The sequence below is a fragment of the Haliotis asinina genome, chromosome 13 (assembly GCF_037392515.1).
Source record: "Haliotis asinina isolate JCU_RB_2024 chromosome 13, JCU_Hal_asi_v2, whole genome shotgun sequence".
NCBI lineage: Eukaryota > Metazoa > Mollusca > Gastropoda > Lepetellida > Haliotidae > Haliotis > Haliotis asinina.
The window spans coordinates 6,147,192-6,167,547 of NC_090292.1; the positions used below are offsets into that span (position 1 = coordinate 6,147,192).

A 20,356-nucleotide genomic window follows, 5' to 3' on the forward strand; every position below is an offset into this window, starting at 1 on the left:
CCAAATGGTGCCAACCTGCATGATACCATGTATCAAACAGGACACACAAGGCAATAACACCCAGACAATCCAGGACATCGTGGACAATGCTGGCAAGATGAACCAACGACAACCAACCTAATGTAACGAAATACCAGACATTCATTAGGATACAAACTTGTATTTTGTGCTGGTTTTTGTTCATTGAAAGATGGCTTGGTCCTTCCTGTTCCTAATATTTGGGGAAATATAGTTTTTCCTTTTTCATGTGTGAACGTATCAATTCCATCATTAACTCGCACGTCTCCAGCGTTGCCCACAAGACTTTATTTTGAGAAAACAATGTTTCAGTAAGTTACCCTCCCACCCATTGATCTAATAAATTATTGTTCCAATACCGATAATGCAACCTTCTGTTGGTTCTTTTGTGTTTCAGACAACGCGATCATTACATGTATATTTTCACGAAACAACACACTGCTACACTTGTGACAGTAATGACAGCTTCACTGGAGACAATCATGATAGTTACATATCACATCCACCAAGTCCTCAGTTAGATGAAAGATATCAGAAACATCACCTTTGTCCACTATGTCGTGCTAGGATAACACTAGTCAGTAAATATATAATGTTAATGTGAGACAATAAGCAAGAAAACGTGTAATACACATACGAGAGTATAATACGCCTTTATTGCCCACCGATTTTGATTCCATTAATTTTTGGCGTAGATGGCTAAACAGCTAAAAATCATTTCAGGGAGTTTTAATTAACCGTGAAATCTATATTAGAGGATGATAAGAAGAAATAACAGCGGCTGTTATGTTTGCAGTTTCCTCTAAAATACCTTTTCTTTTGCCCAATTATATGAATCACTCTGTTTCAGGACAAGTGGTGAGGAAAGCAGTAATTAGTCGGCAATATGACATTTACACTTGTCAGTGATTCTTCCCACGGCGGGATGCTGACATAAATACCTTTATATTTGTTGAATTCTACTAAAAGCAAATTAGCATCATTCTTAGCACTCTTCCACACGTATCAGTGTATGGGTCCGCCAGAACAAACGTGTCTACTGCCGAGCCTACTGCCGAGCCTACTGCCCAGTCTTTCTTCTTGGTCTGTATGGAAATTATTATGAAAAAACATTTCTGTCGCTGGGAGTCCAATCAAGCATTACAGTTGAACACGTGCATGCTCGCGGTTTGAACAAACACTACCTATCGTTATCTCGAAGCAAATAAACTGAAATATGTTAAGTTTCCAATACTTCTTTTGGCGTGCCAGGTATATATGCATGTGGCTGTGAATGTACCTGTTTGATGCCGTTAATTATATTTCATTCAGATGTTATTAAACTCCAGGTGTCTGATCCACTTCCATTTAAGGGATGTGTCAGATTGTGATAATAGTATCAAAGCCAACAATAATTATCCAGGCAGTGTCAAGAGCCATGTCCAAAGTGCAATATCGTCCCTTATTTAATGCCTTGCTGATTTTTTTATGCTGATATATTCAGAATAACATTCTTGCAGTATAAAGGGGTTTTGTTTTTGTTTTTTATTGTTGTTGGTTTTTTTTACATGTCAGTATAACGAATGAGGGCGCGAAGCGTAGCGTACGATATATCTTTTGCACATATCGTTTTCTCTACACAAGTTCAATACGTCTTTTGTCAGTGCAAGTGACCCCCAATCTGTATCATGCATCAGAGAAACGGTATCTGTGACAAACTAAAATCCTCTGAAATTCGCTAATTGGCTGCACTGTCCTGTATCTGCTAAAATATATAAGGTAACGAACCCAAGAATGAAATATATATATATATATATTAATAGTGTTCAGCCTGTAATATACTCTAACGGAGTTTATACACTTTCTCTTCTGTTAAATCCACGTCACACAAAGCAACACGTTAGAGCTTGCAGGCCATTTCCTGGACGTGAGCACCAAGGTTTCCTGAAAGTCGACACCATTCTTGACGTTGCTGGTCTTGGAGGTGGACACTTCTCTTTCCGTATTTGAACAATTAAACATATTTCTCTGTATGGCATCATATATAAGCAGGTTCTTGTCAGTACAACAAGAAAGAAATGTATGCATCTGCCACCGCAATTTTCATCGGATTATTTACGATGTCACTAATTATAACAGCACGAGTGAGTTTCGTTTTGCGCCGCTGTTGGTAATATTCCAGCCATACCACAACAGGGGACTCCAGCACTTGGTTTCACATATTATTCATTTGTTGGAAACTCGGGTCTTTGGTGTAACGGGTGAATGCTTTTAATCGCTCTGAGCATAACATCACAAACCGTGGCGTGATTCTGCAAACTGTTTCGACACTTCATCATCATTTACGCATGATCAGTGGGGGTCATGGCGAGTCATGGCGCCCCATGCCGTTTACCCACATTAGTGGGACTTGAACTGGTATATAGTTTCATTTGTACAACATGTGATCAAATGAAGATCTGTAACCTGGAATGAAACATCTTAACTTTGGTTTTTAACATGTTCGAATTATCCCCTCGCCAAAGAGGAGCATAAACAGGCACTCGGTCCCCTATTGTTTGTGTTAATTTGGGAAAGGACCACCATTCCCATGAAGGTGAAAACAAAATCACCTGCATCCGAATGAACCGGTGGAAGCCACGATGTCGGGTATCGTTCTGGTTGATCCGTCTCATTGCACCACAGCTGTATAGATGGCGTGATTACAAACCTGATTATCTTTACCCTCGTCATAGGCTTGTCTGCGGCTTAAACGCTACACACAAGTCGAAGACGATTTCTGAAGTGATAATGATCAAACAGGTGGAACAATTAACAGTTTTGCAATCACTTGCATTATCTTAATCCAGAAGCGGCCTGTCAATATTATTCATTTCAATTATGTTGAACATACATGTTTTGAGATATCATCAAGTGCGTCTCGAACACACCTGCCGAAAACCGACAACTTTGTGTGCAGCAGATTCTTTCCGTGTTGTCACAACTCCTTGTGTACAGTACACAGCCCTGGATGAAAAAGCCACAAAAAAATTCGGAGCGCCCAGAGGCAGCAGCAGTTGTATACTACCAAGGAGGCTGAGATTGATAAAACGAGATTTTGAGATTGGCATCCAATGATCCGATGGAGAAATTGCCCGCGCCTCGAGGAAGCACTAGTTACCAGGATATATAAACATCATTTGAAATAGACTATAAATACGTCCCATCTGATTTTTTAATCTACTGATTGCACAGTTAGGCACATATGACAAAAGTATCTCAGTATTTCCAGGAAACCGTCTAATGACTGACCTTCATGGCGACATTATCACACTGGATGAAGATTACCCTGTTTACATTCTACACCTGCCTGTGTCATCAATGACCATCTTACCTCACTGATCAATGACTAGGGGTGGTATAGTTTCAGGGGATCTACCACCAAAATCTTAAAAAATCTAACCAACAACATTTTTTTCCCATCTACGTTCCACACACGTTCTCTGACAATGAATGGAATATGGAGATAGTTAGTGAGACCTTCACCTGCTGTGCTCATTAGGGGAACCATTAAGCTGTTGTGACCCTGCTTGCATACAATACGTTTGTTAGACACGAAGGAAGTTTGAACGTAACACCTGAGGTATCAGCTGAAGCTTGTACATTTGTCAGCGTTAACACACTCTTGTGGCTGTCGTGCCAGAGGTAGTCACTAAGTAATACTAATAAACCTGATATTGCGACTAACAATGTCTATTAAACTTGAGCATGGAATTCTTTCTGAGCATGCGCCTGTTTGCCTGCAGGGGCAGGTACAGTGGTGAAATGGTCATTTTAACAAAATTTCTGGACCAAAGTGAGGTGCCTAGATTCGCCTATGGTCTGTCTCTCTCTGTTTGTCTGTATGTCTGCATATATACATATAAAACTTGAACTTAAGTCAAAACTCAGACTTAAGTTTGTTTCGAGAAATCGGGGCCAAGTCTTCATATCTTTATGTGTGTGTTCTTACCATATAACTACTGGCATGGCGATGCAACGTGCCTGAACCGTGGGATCGGGATGTCACTATCCTGTACGTTCTTTCATTCATAACACCGTTGTCAAATGTCAGAGAAACCCGCTAAAATCAATATTGTGTTGACGAACTAAGACCCAATGGATTTCGACCCGCGATTATGGGACTCTTCCCATTAGGACTACTCCCAGTATGACTATTCCCAGTTTGACTACCCATGAACATAAACATACAATGGAACACCCATACACTTAATAATGTACTGTACCTGGATAGCTGATTTCTCCCAGTATGACTACTGTTTGAAATAAACCTATAAGGGAGACTCCCCTGCCCTGCCTGTAATGATTAGAAATGAAGTGAATCGGGGATCCTGTGTTTGTTTTGAAAATTGGACATCATCCAATTACAAGCCAAGCTAGGATAATCCCTCTACTCTGATCAAAACTTAAAATGTTTCAACTGTCACGTTTATCACAAGTACAGAAGACCCTTGGGGCCAGTCCCAGAGATTTTACGTTAAGTATGGTTCGTGTTCAGAAAGCAGAGTTTGTTGTATATCTGAGGGGTACCCGACAGGTGCTGCATGTCAGATGTCGGTAGAACTTGAAGAAGTCTGGTTATGTGGCTGACTACTGTGTATGACTGTGTATATGTGTATATGACTGTGTATATGATAAATCGTGCTAAAACATTTTATGTAAATACCTGAACTCTTCCATAAAAGTATCTGTGCAATTAGCTTAATTAACATTTTACGAACCTGGAACAGCTATTAGTGTAAGTGGGAGGGAAGAGTGCTCGGAACTGAAAACCACTCGAGTGGAATAGGTTGTGTATTGGACGGGTAGTCGAACTGGGACTTGTCATAATGGGAATGATCCATTCTGACACGCCCAAAATGACCCATCTCTGCAAAGCGGAAAGGCTTCAAACGAAAGCAAAATCTATCTTGATAATAATATTATGAATATTATCAATAATGGTGTATTTCACTTGGTTAGATTTATCTACTTTGATTTCAGGATGAGAGCAATATATTAATATATTGCAAAACAACACTTTTCCCATCACGTGAAACCAATGGTTTGACATCAACATAACATTATACCAATCCACCTCAGACTTCACGTTAGATCGTTTCACAGCCTGTCCTCAGTAATCCAAGGCTGTCACGAGATGTAATTAACAGCATCGGTTGGCCTTGCTAATTCATGTCATTATAACTCTGCGGCGCAGTAAGACGCTGAAGAATCACTGGAATGTGTGGTTACTTGCAGACTGCTGTCATACAACTGTATTTCGAAAGAATCGCTCGTATGTTTTGCTTGTTTTCCTGGTGACGTTTTGGTGAATCTTTCCTCACGCGCTTTATAAACAAAGGAACAAGTTAAATGGCCGCTTTTTGACGCTTCGGCTGTTTACAGTCACACAAAGATAAGGTTCTGGAAAGCAGTAGTGTATTTATGTCGTCTTTACCGGGGCTGTATGAAACAATATTCTGAAAATCGCCTTTGCTTTTGCGTGTTCACTTACTCACTCACTCACTCACTCATTCACTCACTCAGTGCTGGTGTTTTAGGTGTCATCTGCCTTGAAGTCGGTCAAACAACCCACCCCGATATAAAGGTCTGGTCTATTATATGGTCTCTGGTCTGGTCTAACCGTATCTGTCTGTGACTGTAGCCACCAAACATATCAATTCAACTGTTAAGGCTGCTCAAATCAATAAGTGGATGTTGATTGGCCAACAGCCCGATTGCTACAAGAGAATTGTATGTAGCTTTCCACTTCCCATATGTAGCCAGGGAAAACAGAAGTACAAGAAGTGACGTCACTTTGTCGTCTGCCATGCACTGGAAGGCACGCGACGTATAAAAAGGCGGGAAATCGTTTAACGAGGACCACCTCCCTTGCGCGAGCGCGGCACGAGGCACGAGGCACGCCGGCCGATAGAGTTGAAGAAGAGAAGCTCCCGGAACTACTGGACAACTCAGTGTCTGTTTGGAGCGACGGAGAACACCACGAAGAGAAGGGCTTCCGCGGGCAGGGCATCAGAGTGTAGAGGACATCTGGGGACAGAGGAGAGGACTGGGCAGTATCAGCCGCTAAGAAAAACACACCCAGACTTTTCTGTGACTTTACCAACAGCCGTGTTGACATCATCACCATCATGAGAGCTACTCTTTCCCTACTTATGACTATATGCGTGCAACTTCCCACCGGCTTAACGATACCTGTCAAGGTAAGTCCAGCTTGTTTGATATTATTTTGACGGTTAACTTTGAAATTGTGGTTTCAATGGGAACTGGTTTATAGTCTGACGAATTCCTTTCGATACATGAAGTAACGGATTCTTTGTCTGCATGTCTTTGGTATTTTCTACATTTAAGAAGGTACTAACGTGTTCACAGTAGAATCTTGCAAGATACTAATATTAGGAAGGAATGTACAGACAGAACATCGAAACTAGATGTTCGCCATACTGACATGGCATTATTGCATCATACGTGATGGAGACTGGTGTAACTTAAAGAAATTCATGGACACATCCACGTAAGCGATAAAGAAAAACACTAATCACGGAATGATGGCCACCGTGCCAGCTAATCTGATGGTTGATCATTGTACAGACACCACTTTGTTACTCTCACCGGAAAAATAGTGAATCGTACTTTTTGGGTTTTTTTTGTTTATTTCGTATTTAACCTAATGTACCGTCATATGTGTGTGTGTGTGTCTGTGTGTGCGCCTAAATTTGAATGCAATTCACAAACAAGTACACCGTCAGGAGTCGAGGTTCGAGCTCTGTTTCACAAGCAAGATTAATAACGTCGATAAAACCAAACACTAGGTATTATACACAGTTCATCGTCATTGAGTGACTCTGGGAAATATGTCGACTCACAGATTGTCATTGTCGACTCTGCCAGTGTGACAGTAAGGCGATAACCATCGGTGAGAATTAACCAAAGTCGTAGAAAGCATCGTAACGGACAGGCAGACAGACACACAGACTTTATTGCTCAAGCCAAGGGTGGCCTCTGATCGTACATATGGTGTAATAAACACAGTTTATGATTCCGAGGTTAGTTAACAGTCGATAAATAATAAATTGCTGCGTCTTTACTGGAAAGCTTGACATGTGCATATTTACTTAATGACCGCTGAATATCAACATTTGATGAATATAATAACTGAATACATGTATATGTATGTCTTAACTTTCTATCCTAGAGAATTGCAATATATACATTGTCGTTTATCCCTTTGGATCATATTGCGACTAAATCTACCCGTTTCACTTGTTTATCTGTAGGATGAAATTCTCATATTACTTAGTGCATATCTGCTTACAATTAAAATGCATTAACTAGAAACATTTCAAAACCAAACTTTTCCTTAAATTGTATGTGTAACTGACCGGTAGTAGAATTTCTCATATCACGGCTATTAAGGAAATGATCGCGTTGAAGACTGAGCGGCACCCATGACGGCGAGAACACCTGCAGGTGTCCAACACCTTTGTGATCTCAGGTGTGAAATGATATCAGTACGCCATCGTGTATAAGCGTGTAATTGACGAGGTAATGCAAGGGCAAAAAGTGCTACCAGATTGTGAAATTTGATGTCTCACTCATTACGGCTAAATCTGGCTTCTGTCGGAGATTTATCATTCACTGACGTAATAGTGGGAGTCTGGAAAAGAATTTCTGAACTATTGATCTATGATGTGTAAAAAGGTTCCGATATTTGTGTGAAATATTAAGTCGCAGGTAAGCTTGATAGCACAGGAATATATCTAACGTATTTTACACACTAACATGTAGTGACGCAATACTGAACGCGTTACTGCACATGCTGGCCCAATACGTAAGCCCCGAGACGTCAGAGTTGTAAACCTGTAAGCCCAGTTAGTAAGCCTATTGTTTGTCCCTATTGATTGCATCCGGGGACTCGTTATATGTACCCACGCAAATGTTTTAATTGTATGCTGTGAATAGCTCACATATGAATCAAATAATTATATATGTTCTGACACAACCGGCGTCACACAGTTCCGAAGAAAAGGGACATCGGCAGGTTTGGACTATATATACATTATCATATTGTATAGATAACAACCTCACGGTGTCGCGATCGGGCTCTTAGGGACTCGCTATTTGACATTCGGCTATGAGATCTGGGCCCTCTTGCACAAAGCAATCTTAGCGCTACGACTAACTTAAGCCTATGTTGAAGAATGGGAGTTAGTCAATGTAGTGGTATGATTGCTTCGTGCAAGTCAACCCTGGGGAGGGCTAGTTTGCTAGGACTAATTATACCCCTAGCAAAACTAGTTTCCCACCAAACCACATGCTTTAACCACCCGACCAACATAACACACCCACTAACACTCACAGATGGGAATGGGATCTCTTCAAGCAACATCGGCCAAAAACGTTTTCCCCAGTCGTCGTGCTGGAATGATGTCTACAAGAAGTAAGGACGTTGAAAGATGGTAATTATTGTTGCCCAGCCTGGCTCACGGTTTAAAAGACTTCAAAAATGCCCGAAATTTCCTTCGTTATGTCTTATTTGATTTGTGTTGGATTTTATCTTGGGTACATATGCTCTCGAAACAAAGTTCCGCTACAAATCTCTAGGTACCAACATTGGTATGAATGTAATATGGTGTCACACTGGGAGAGTACAAGGACGCCAGACTTAGGATCATACATGAACAAGCTTAAATCCCAAGTACAACTCCGTCTCCTTATACCTCATCTAACTTATATTTTTTATATTTTAGGCAGTATGGCCGCCAAAAGACCAATGTAGAACACAACTATAGAACGCAATATTATTTTTCAAGCAACATTTTTTCGAAACATATTGTGTCGCCGCATGGTTTAAGGCAAAACTGTCGAGAACTGCTTTTTTCTTCGCTTACAGTACCATGAGATATCCTTGAAATGGCAAATCAAAACATCGACATTTTTTGTTTGTTTGGTGTTTTGGGTTCTTTTTCTAGTTACATAATACATTTCGTTTGAAAAACAAAAGGGATTGGAATGAATCTGTGAAAACGTAGATATTTAATTACTTGAAATAAATGCCTAATTTGCATGTATTTCCGTTGCCAACGTTTTTCACATACATGAACCGGAGAACACAGATATTCCTAAAGATACCATTACTACGCACGAAAGTAATATTATCTCGTTGAAGTACGCCAAACACGCACACGAGAAATCTCTTCTAGTGACGCTTATGAAGTAAAGATAAAGATATATTGAGAAGTAGCAGGAAACGAATACAGGGATCATTTCTGAACGTTGTTCGTGATTCGAGTTGTTCGTTGGCGGACTGCGCCAGGTACTGACGCTTTTCATCTTGGGGAAACCAACAAGAACTGCGGTGATCATAGGGCGCAACCACAGATCAGATCCTGTCAGAGCTAAGGTGGATAACTCTGCAACGCGAATGACAACGGCGTATACCCGGCAGCCGAGAATACTGTTTGGGCCTTACGTCCATTTAAGGTGGTGGGGTAGCCTAATGGTTAAAGAGTCTGGTTCGATTCACCACATGGGCACATTGTGTGAAGTCGATTTCTGACGTCCAGCGCCGTGATATTACTGGAACAAAGCGAAACATCTCATGCACTCATCGAGTGTGCTTTTGGATTTTGACGTATCAGTTGTAAGAGACTCTGGGTTTTATTGTTGACGGAATTTGGACACGATGAACAACTGTACTACCGCGGTGAAAGATTAAACGTTACCCAACATGTCGACATTGCGACTACTGCAATGATGGCATTAACTTGTGACACTCATGTGGGCTGTAGTTCCACCTGTCATTGTGACACTATGGTTCCGTTGGAAATGACCATAAGTGGAAAGTCTTCAACTACGAGCCCTGCACTGGAAGTCAAGAGGGAACCACAATTCGTCTGAAACGTTCAGCGTTTGCGCCAGAATAGGGCGTCCAGAAGGAAGACGACTTTCGACGTTACTTGTTTCTTGGTAATTTGTAGATTGAGACAAACTCAGCTTTATGAAGACACTTGTGTAACATGTGGCAACATGCAACGTACCTGTGGCACATACACACGTTGCAGACCTCAAACGATCAGTAGCTTTCGTAATGATTAAATGATAATGATAAGAATTCACTTATATAGCGCCTAGTATCCATCTGACCAGTTGCTCACTGGACGCTCTAATCAGAATCTGATTATCATTACCACGGATAACCCAAGCTGCCCTCTTAGGCGCTAGAAGGTTATAGTCACAGGACTCTATCTCACCGGGTACCCATTTTCTGCTGGGTGAACAGAGGCAAATTTGAACAAACTCACTTGCCTAAGGTGAGACCACATGTTTCCTGTGTACTTCGTTGTGGGGCAGGACCGAAGTCCTAGAAACTCTCAGGAGTCAAACTGCCAAACACGGCCACCCATCCAAGGACTGTCCGAGCTCAACGGTGCTTAACTTCAAATGATAGTGACCTGAGCACTACGCATAGGACCATTCGCCACCAAATATTACCTTTGGGCGTTCGGTTGGGAGAAAACCGCTCACAAACCGAGCATCACATTCAATGGCGTGCAGGCCGTCAAAGTTGTCCTGTCACTGTCACTGACTGCGTTTGGGAGTTTGGTTTCTTTAGAATATGTATTACCTTTTGCTTAAGTGTCAGCTAAATATCCACGAATGTTGTTAGAGTCCGACAGGCAGTTTGTCAATGTCAAAGGCCATGATTGCATTTCTGAAGAATCGTCTCATGTTTCAACAATGGTCTCAAAACAACATATTCACTTAATCCACTGACATTGATCCGTGCTATTTAACAAATATATATATATTGGCATAACATAACACATATATATATACATTGGGCTCACGAGGTTCGAGACATGAGAAAGTGTTAATCTTGCCAATCGCGAACCTTGCCATATTATTACAAGTCAAATAAAAGCTGATTTATACAGTATGACATCCTACCAAAACATGGATAAGTTAGACCAGCGCAGGGAACGAATGTCTGAGAAGTAGGCGGTGCACGGCATTGAGCGAACCCATTTAGTTTGTGAAAGATAGAGCAGATGATGGCCAATGCACGCGCTGTACATGCCAATGAAATTGATTCCGCATGTAGCTGCAGACGCCATGCTCATGAGACTCTCACCTGGTAGGTGTCCATTTGACCGCGGACAGCCTGGAGCCCCTTTCGCTCACAATGGCAAGCGCCAGTGTGAGGCACTCATACATGATAATACAGGTCCATTGTCAGGTCGGGGCTCAATTTGTCCTTGTTTGCCAGTACGTATCTTGTTGAAATGGGTAATGGTGAGATAGATGTGTTGTGGTCCTGCTACACGTTCTACGTCATCCTTTCCTGAGTAAATTGACCACAACCGACATCCCTTCTCAGATCCAACCGTGAAGATCCGGGTTAGAACTGATCTTAAGTAGCCAAAGTTTGTCGTACGAGGTGACTAAGGGGATCGGGTGATCATACTCGCTGACTTGGTTGACTCATGACATCGGTTCACATGGTAGATCGATGCCCATGCTGTTGATCAGTGGATTGTTTGGTCCAGACATGATTATTTATAGAGCGTCGTAATATAGCTGGAATATTGCTGAGTGCAGCGTAAGATTAGGTCATGCTCTCATTGCTCAGCTCTGGCGGGTTCTGTGTGTGGTCGCCATTTTACTGAAATGTTCTGAGCCTCACTATGATCGCACAATTACATCTCAACCCTCTCCCGAGGTACCCACCAAAGTTGCCACACTGGCACGAAGTCAATAGTACAATGGTCAGTAACACTTCACGGCAGAAATTCAGTTACAAACATTTGCATAATTCATGCAATAGAGTTTTGAAAGAGGAAGAATTATGATTGTGCCAAACATGCAAGTGAAACAGCACGGAAAGAGTTCAGCGACCATTAGTTTTGGTGCTCTCACGCACTTGCCTACGTGTAGCGAAATATTGGAGACAAATGATCAGGCGTCTCTGGATAATGTTTACAAGGAGTATTTCTTCGAACTCTCGGAAAATTTCTCACGAGATAAAGTGAACCTTGAGGGTCTATGATCAGGTATCAGAGCCCCGCGTGGAAAAGAATGCCGATGGGACGTAAAGCCCAAATGAACTCAACCCTCTCCTGTCCTGTATATTCCTCAACCTCTCCCATGGTCTAATATTCCTCAGCCTCTCTCATGCCCTGTATATTCTTCATCCCCTCTCATGCCCTGTATATTCTTCAGCCTCTCTCATGCCCTGTATATTCTTCAGCCTCTCTCATGCCCTGTATATTCTTCAGCCTGTCATGTCTTGTATATTCTTCAGCCTCTCGCATGCCCTGTATATTCTTCAGCCTCTCTTGTGCCCTGCATATTCTTCAGCCTGTCATGTCTTGTATATTCTTCAGCCTCTCTCGTGCCCTGTATATTCTTCAGCCTCTCATGTCTTGTATATTCTTCAGCCTCTCTCATGCCCTGTATATTCTTCAGCCTCTCATGTCTTGTATATTCTTCAGCCTCTCTCATGCCCTGTATATTCTTCAGCCTCTCTCGTGCCCTGTATATTCTTCAGCCTCTCATGTCTTGTATATTCTTCAGCCTCTCTCATGCCCTGTATATTCTTCAGCCTCTCATGTCTTGTATATTCGTCAGCCTCTCTCATGCCCTGTATATTCTTCAGCCTCTGTCTTGTATATTCTTCAGCCTCTATCATGCCCTGTATATTCTTCAGCCTCTCATGTCTTGTATATTCTTCAGCCTCTCTCATGCCCTGTATATTCTTCAGCCTGTCATGTCTTGTATATTCTTCAGCCTCTCTCATGCCCTGTATATTCTTCAGCCTGTCTCGTGCCCTGTATATTCTTCAGCCTCTCTCATGCCCTGTATATTCTTCAGCCTCTCTCGTGCCCTGTATATTCTTCAGCCTCTCTCGTGCCCTGTATATTCTTCAGCCTCTCATGCCTTGTATATTCTTCAGCCTCTCTCATGCCCTGTATTTTCCTCAGATTGAAATTCTATCGTGTCCAAGCTTATACATGTTTACTGTCTTGGCTCTGTGACGTTTGTCGGTCGTTGGTCATCAATATTGATATGTTTTAACTAATTCATATATTTCCCAGTTGTAGCACGTGGTATCCTCCTGATGTTGGACAAACAGCGCTTCTCTTTCTTCCCCTTTTCAACTTTTCCTATTTCTACCTCGGTACAGTGGCATGAATTAGGACGAACTTAAAACGTCTGCTGGGTGGGGGTGCACAACAAAATTTGGGGATTAATGTATACCGAATACCCACAATGAAACGTGGTTTAGAACTCTGAAAGTATTAAAGCCTGTACCTTACTGGAAATTATCCCAGTTATAGCTGCCTGTCCACAATGAGGTAGTCCTTTCACTCGGACATGTTTAATGAGAGCTCATCAGTCAAGTCTGTATATTGTGGACATAACCTGAGTGACTACGGCACCAGTGTTGATTTATTAACACCAAAACAGTCTGTGTGTGTAACAAGTATTTGCTTCATTCAAACTCATAACACTGTAACATACTCCCTTTGTTGTGAAGATCAAAACTTGTTCTGCCGACCCTCGTATCGTTGTTGCGATTACAAGGCGACTGAATACAGTATTCAAACGCCCACACATATACAAATACTACAGTTCTGGATTGAAAGAAAAGCGCTTTGTCATCGCATATAGTCTTGCACCAAGGCCTCTAGCAGATGATAAGCTTGAAGCAATACACGATGCCGCTATAGTCAAATAACTCAATGACAATGTGTATTGAACTTATCAAATGTATTGTCAAGTCGTAAATTACGCTTTTAATGGTGCAATATTCAAACAAAACGCAGGATGACATTGCTTTCGAACAAAACAGATCATCACTGCTGACAATATGTTATAAAGTTGTGCAGTCACCCCAATCAAGTCCCACAAAATTTGTTCAGGCGAATGGTTATAGTTAACGCTTACTTGTGTGACGTGTGCTGCCGGACCTCTGTGTGACAAATTAACAGGTAAACCTCCAAGTTACACAGAATGGGAATGACCCTTCTGAGGAGAACATAGGGCCACCTATAGGACGATCTGACGGCTTCAAATGAAGGACATTCCTGAAGTGATTCAGATCTCCATCCTGTTTGTGAAACCTCCAACGACGTAACCCACAAGAACGAAATCAGACAAGGGAATCAAATAGCATCGATTTACGGTGCTGTAGAAGACTGACGGTGGTGCTTGAATGATGCGCATGTTCATTCATAAACAGTGCAAATTGCTGACAAAATAACGAAATACATGTATAGCATGTTAAATCAAACTGGTGAGGTTGTCAAACAGCCGCTGAGACCTTGTGTATCACGACATTGGATTCGAACATCCCACTGCCGAATCCTGTAACGGCAATTTGAGAACGAATTCTGGCACAAGGCTGCGTACCTCCCGTAACAAGGCTCATTCACTATACACCACAGTGCAGTAAACAAGAAATGTATTCATTACGTCGCATGCTTTATTATCAAGTCACCAACTTCTGTGCTTATCATACAAACACACTCACCTTTTCTGTTCAAAAGGTATAGCACGTTGTCTCGCTTTTCACTACGTTGCCATTTCTACATACCTAATCTAAATTAGCGACGTCGCTTCAACAGTACAGAGTTCCGTCGATTAGACCGTCAATTCAACAGTCTTCATACCGTCTTCAGTCGACCTTCACCTTTTATCCTTGGCCACATAATTTGTCAATACATTTTTTTCTATTTCTCCTTTGGAATGTATATTCTGTGACATGCAAAAAGAAGTCAACTGATCTTACTAGTCACGCACTATCAATATAATGGTTTTGTTATAAACACGTGGTCATGCAATGCTGACGTCACCAGAAGGATGGGTTACAAAATATGGGTCATGCTGTCTCTTCCCGTGACAGCCATGACAGCCGTGACAGGGTGTACAATACCCCTTATATCCCAGTAAAGGAGGAAGTTCACTGCCATGAAGCATTGGTCATATAGAGGCAGGTGTCATATAACTGATGCACAAATCACATGACAGATAACTAAATCGTGCCGAGGACATAAACATTCCTGCTTTACAATTGGTGCACAAATCACGTGGCATATGTTGATACGCGCTCTATTCCCACCAACAATGACCTTCTAGAATATACTTGCTGCTTGTCATATGAGTGAATTTATTTTTATGCCACATTAGCAATATTCTAGCAATAACACGATGGGAGACACCATTACGTCATGTGTCCATGTGGGGAATCGAACCAGGTGTGGGGAGTGAACGCTGTAACTGCTAGGCTACTCTACAGTCATCTTCAATCTAATCCGGTGTTCCTAAGTTCGTTGTGTAGATCTTCATTTGTAAGGCGTGTCCGGCTCATCATTTGTGTGTGTGCACCCTTACAGCCTGCCACAACATCATGTAAAGTCACATCCGGTAAACCAGACTGGAACATGGGTCACGCAAAGTCGAGCGGGTTATGAAGGAATCAGACGTCAGATTTTTAAAATAATCTGACTTCTTTTGTGGATCGATTCGATAAAAGGACGTCTCTGCCAAAGAAAATCATTGCCTAACAATAACAACATACTTTCATTGTAACCATTTCGTCCATCACAAACAACAGGATGGACATTTTTAGGACAATATAATTGCGAGGCATTTTGTTGTCAGAATTTCATACACAAGGATATAATTTGGGATTGGCTTTAGATTATAAGGAGGTTCCCTACGTTAGTGAATGTGCTGTATTCTCTGTTTATCAGTAGGTTTACCTGGAACCTAATACCGTGGGTTGGGATCCAAGATTTGACTTTCAAAAATCTCCTCGTCTTGACAACAAGATTCTCACCCTCGTAGGTAGCAGCAAAGCTTGCTGAAAGCTCCACATAAATCCACGAGTGCCTTGCATCAAGCAGCCACGCTGTTATCTGGCCGAAAAGCGTGAAACTACCCTCACTCACTCACTAACTCACTCACTAATCCAACCCGTTGCTTAATGTATTTGTGACGTTGGAATCCTCATTTGGACGCGTGATGGGAGAGATGTCATAAGCGGCAGGTTAGTGATCCAGCGAGCTTGAGGTGTCGGGATGGAGCCCAGCTGTGACCGGGTGTAAAAACCTTGGAATCATTTTGTGTGTAGGTTGTCACAACTCTGAGTGTGCAGTACACAACTATATGCACTTAAAAGAACCCACGACTCCGTTGGTATGTGACCAGATGATGGCCCCATGAATACGTGCAAACAGCTAGTTGCGGGTACAGCAACGTGCAGTAAACCTGGGTAAAGTGCTGTGTCCCAATCCACCCCGCCGTGAATGGGTACCTCATAAGGATGAGGAGGCAATATTAACTTGGTGCGCCTAGTGCCTGCAAGAGTTACATGGTCCCCAAGGAGTGGAGATAGATAATACGATGTGGCTCTGAGACTGACATTCAATGACTGAGGGGAAAAACGCCAGTGAACAGGCTAGCTGGAACTCGGCGCTTTATAAATAGATAAATAGGCATTTGAATCAAACACGATACATCACGACAATGCCATCCTTTGAGAAAACGAAGGCCATTCGTGACGCGTTACTAGTCTCAAGTTGCCACCGAAGCCTTGCTTACTAATTGTACCCATGAATCACAGTACTTACACTGTCAAACATTTGTGACATGTTCATCGACAAACGGAATATATTAGCGGAACAAATTCATGGCACTGGACTTAATGAGAAATCTTCATGTTCACGAGTATATACATCACACATATAACCAACACATGCTCAGATGATATCAACTTCTCTTCAAGGGAATATTAACGGAACTCTACTAGTTGTTTAAACGACATTCCATCAATCACGTTGGACGTTTGGGTGTTATAGTGAATGTCTTTGTATAATCCATCTCCTTGTGTTATTATTTTCGGAATATTAAATAGGTGCAAGTGATTGTCAACGTGATTATTGCGGGTTTTGATTCCACACTGTTGATGCCGAGGTCAGTTCATGTGGGGAGGCATCCTATTGTAACCGCTGGCGATGTATTTCATTGGTACAGTCGGTATTTAAAGCTGCATGCTTCCAGCTGATTGTAAACTTGCTGGATCAGGACGGACATTGGAATACCAATTGCTTTGCTATGAAAGGGAGCTGGTTGATTTACATGAAAGGAGAAATTGATGGCCCTTTGTTGTAAATGGACGCGTTCTGTAACAATGCACGCCATGCTTGTGTAATTATCTGTGTTATTCGGAAATGTAGGTTTGTCACGAGAGGTGTCACTTTGCCATCTTTTCCCAACTATATAGATCTATGCGCATGCCAGATCACTGGATTGTCAGGTGCAGACTCGAATAATTACAGACGGCCGATACATAGCTGGGCTAGTGCTAAGTCTACCGTAAAACTAAACTCACTCAGGTTAATACTAAATGCCGTACTCAATAATTATCCAGTTATATGCGGACTGGCTGTAAGCATTCGACCCTGGATGATACAATCCATCAGCTGACGTCACGACCGTCCGTCTATTCACGTGAGATGAGGATAATTATTACTCACATTTTGAAGATATCCCTGTTTAATAATTTTACAAAGTTGTTACACATTGTCTAATAATCATACCACCATGCCGTAGGTATGACGTCAAGGTGTTTTACATTTACGACGTATGACGTCACAATGCTAAAACATCTAGATCTGCCGCAGTAATATTAGATCTTGCTTGACACGCGGAAAGCTGTCACCATACTCGTTGAATTCTTAGGAAAGAAGTACTTTACTCGATATTATTTTGATAATGTTGGGTGAGCAGTATATAGAATACTAAACTATGTGCTGTGTAACACCATATTTATGAAACTCGTGGATGGTATCCCTCGTTCGATACAATTCACTCGTTTCATAAATATGGTATAACACGGGACATAGTTTAGTATTCTCGATATATGGGTTAAAGAGCCTAACCAACATATCCTGTTAGTCTCATAACAAAATTACTTGCTGAAGTCCCCTCTAGTCTATGTACAAAGTTTATGATAAATATTACATATAGACACCTTTCATATAGCGCCCAATAATACAATGCTATCTCTTAAAATGTCACACACCAAAACCATTAAATCTTATACGTAGGCATCTCTTACATATCACCCAGTAGTACAAACCGATTTGTTATTATTATTATGATTATTATTATTATTTTATAATTGGTCTTATGAATAGGCACTTAGCGACCAATACTAAACCGCCATCTATCATTATTTTAAAAACTTTGTCTTAAATACTATATATCGATATTATATTTGCTCACAAACTTCATAATAGATATTCCATATATGAACCTCTCACATGGAAACCGTGAGGATCTGCGATAGAATAAGTCTTCAGCAACCCATGCTGCCACCAAAGGCGACTATGCTTGTAAAAAGCGACTAACGAGATCGGATGGTCAGACTCGCTGACTTGGTTGACACATGTCATTGGTTCCTAGTTTTGCAGATCAATGCTCATGCTATTGGTCACTGGATTGTCTAGCCCAAACTCGATTATTTCCAGACCGCCGTCATATAGCTAGAAATAGCTGAGTGCGGCGTAAAACTAAACTCACCTTTCACATGTAGCCAAACAATGCCACGTAATCGTCTCTGTTGCACTATTTGTCTCTGATTGACGTGTGGTATTACCATATTGTCGTGGCAGGAAGTCTTTGGGTAAGTGGGCCCTGGAACAGTTATTGAATCCTCCAAGTTGATATTTGTTCAATATCTCATTGAAAGCACATGGCCGTTAAGCAGGCTAAGGAACGGGTTTAACGAGGCTTGTAGTCTCTCTGCTGAAACACATCGGTATGGATTACTGAGTCCTACTTGACAGGTCGATCACAATACAATGAAACTATTGACAAATTAGACAAGGCATATCCCGAAGAGAGAAGATGCGTCGGAGGGTTGTTTGCGATAGACTTATCTAACACTTAGTGCCGCCTAAAGCTGGCGACATGTAACGTCACTCAGCGTCCTGCTACTACAACGACGACAGCAGGCCGTATGTGTTTAAAGTCATTCAGCGTTTGTGTGTTTAACCGATTCCGCACGGCTCTACAGCACGAACGAGTCATTGTCGGATGTGCTGGTTGAGGGGCTACTTAACGCTATCGACTCACTGTGAATAAGATAGAGGCTTACAGCCACCCCCGCCTGTGTTGGGCCCGATAACCGACATGGTTCATCTTTTTCTATATCTGGACAAACGGCTGCGCGACATTAAATGGAGACGTAGCACTGTTTGAAATACAATCGGATATAACGGCGCTTCTCCTGGCTGATAGCACATCTTTATAAGTGCTTTCAGTCATTTAAAGGATATATTTGTGGTCCCAAAATAGGAATACGTTGTTGGTGGCGTTCTGTTGGTGCAATGACCATACAAGTTTAAAATGCGTAGCATGAAAATGACTTTATTGTCTTGGTACAGCGATAGTTGTAAAGTGTATATTCCTAGAACTGAATTTGCAAAAGGTGTTTGTAATCAACCCGTTTTGCATTTGTCGTTGTCGTTCTCCATAATTTGAGTGAAATAGTGACAATGTGGAATGGATGGTAGGGCATCGATAGCGAGTAAGAGATGGTGGTCTGTCGATGGTGAGTTGTACATTGTGATCAATCGATTGTGGGTTGTAGATGGTGATACATCGTGGTGAGTTTGTAGATGGTGATCTGTCGGTGGAGGGTAGCAGATGGTGATCTACTGATGATGGATTGTAGATCTGACCTATTGATGGGGGTTTGCAGATAGCGATCTATTAATGGTGGATTGTAGATGGTGATCTATTAATGGTGGATTGTACATGTGATCTATTAATGGTGGATTGTAGATGGTGATCTATTAATGGTGGATTGTAGATGTGATCTATTAATGGTGGATTGTAGATGTGATCTATTGATGGTGGGTTGTAGATGCTGATCTGTCGATGGTGGGTTAGAGACTTTAATCTATATATGGTGGGTTGTAGATGCTTATATATCAATTGTGGACTGTAGATGTGATCTATCGATGGTGGATTGTAGGTGTCGATAGTATGTTGTACTTGCGGGTTGCAGTGAGGAAGTCGTGAGTTTAATACTCGTCAATTAATGGTACCTAACGCAGTGACCCAGTACGCGTCGATCAGACAAACATATAAAGGGTATTGAACTATTGAACTAACGTTTAGGTTACAGCTTTGATTGCTTTATTGAGTGCTGGCCATACGACCGCGCTGGCCATCACACACTCTCTCCGACCACAGTGGACATCCGGGCCACACGTCTCCTCAACATCAAATGTCTTTGAAGTAG

The 20,356-nt window shown here is 41.8% G+C and overlaps 1 protein-coding gene across 1 annotated transcript in view; it reads left to right on the forward strand.

Moving 5' to 3' along the window:
- The first annotated feature begins 5,732 nt into the window (after positions 1-5,732).
- The window catches only part of LOC137260015 (corticotropin-releasing factor-binding protein-like), a 65,699-nt gene continuing 51,075 nt past the window's right edge, over positions 5,733-20,356 (forward strand). Inside the window, exon 1 of the mRNA XM_067797696.1 lies at positions 5,733-6,239. Within this exon, the coding sequence (XP_067653797.1) occupies positions 6,168-6,239 (72 nt within the window). The 5' untranslated portion in view covers positions 5,733-6,167. The remainder of the gene's footprint in view (positions 6,240-20,356) is intronic.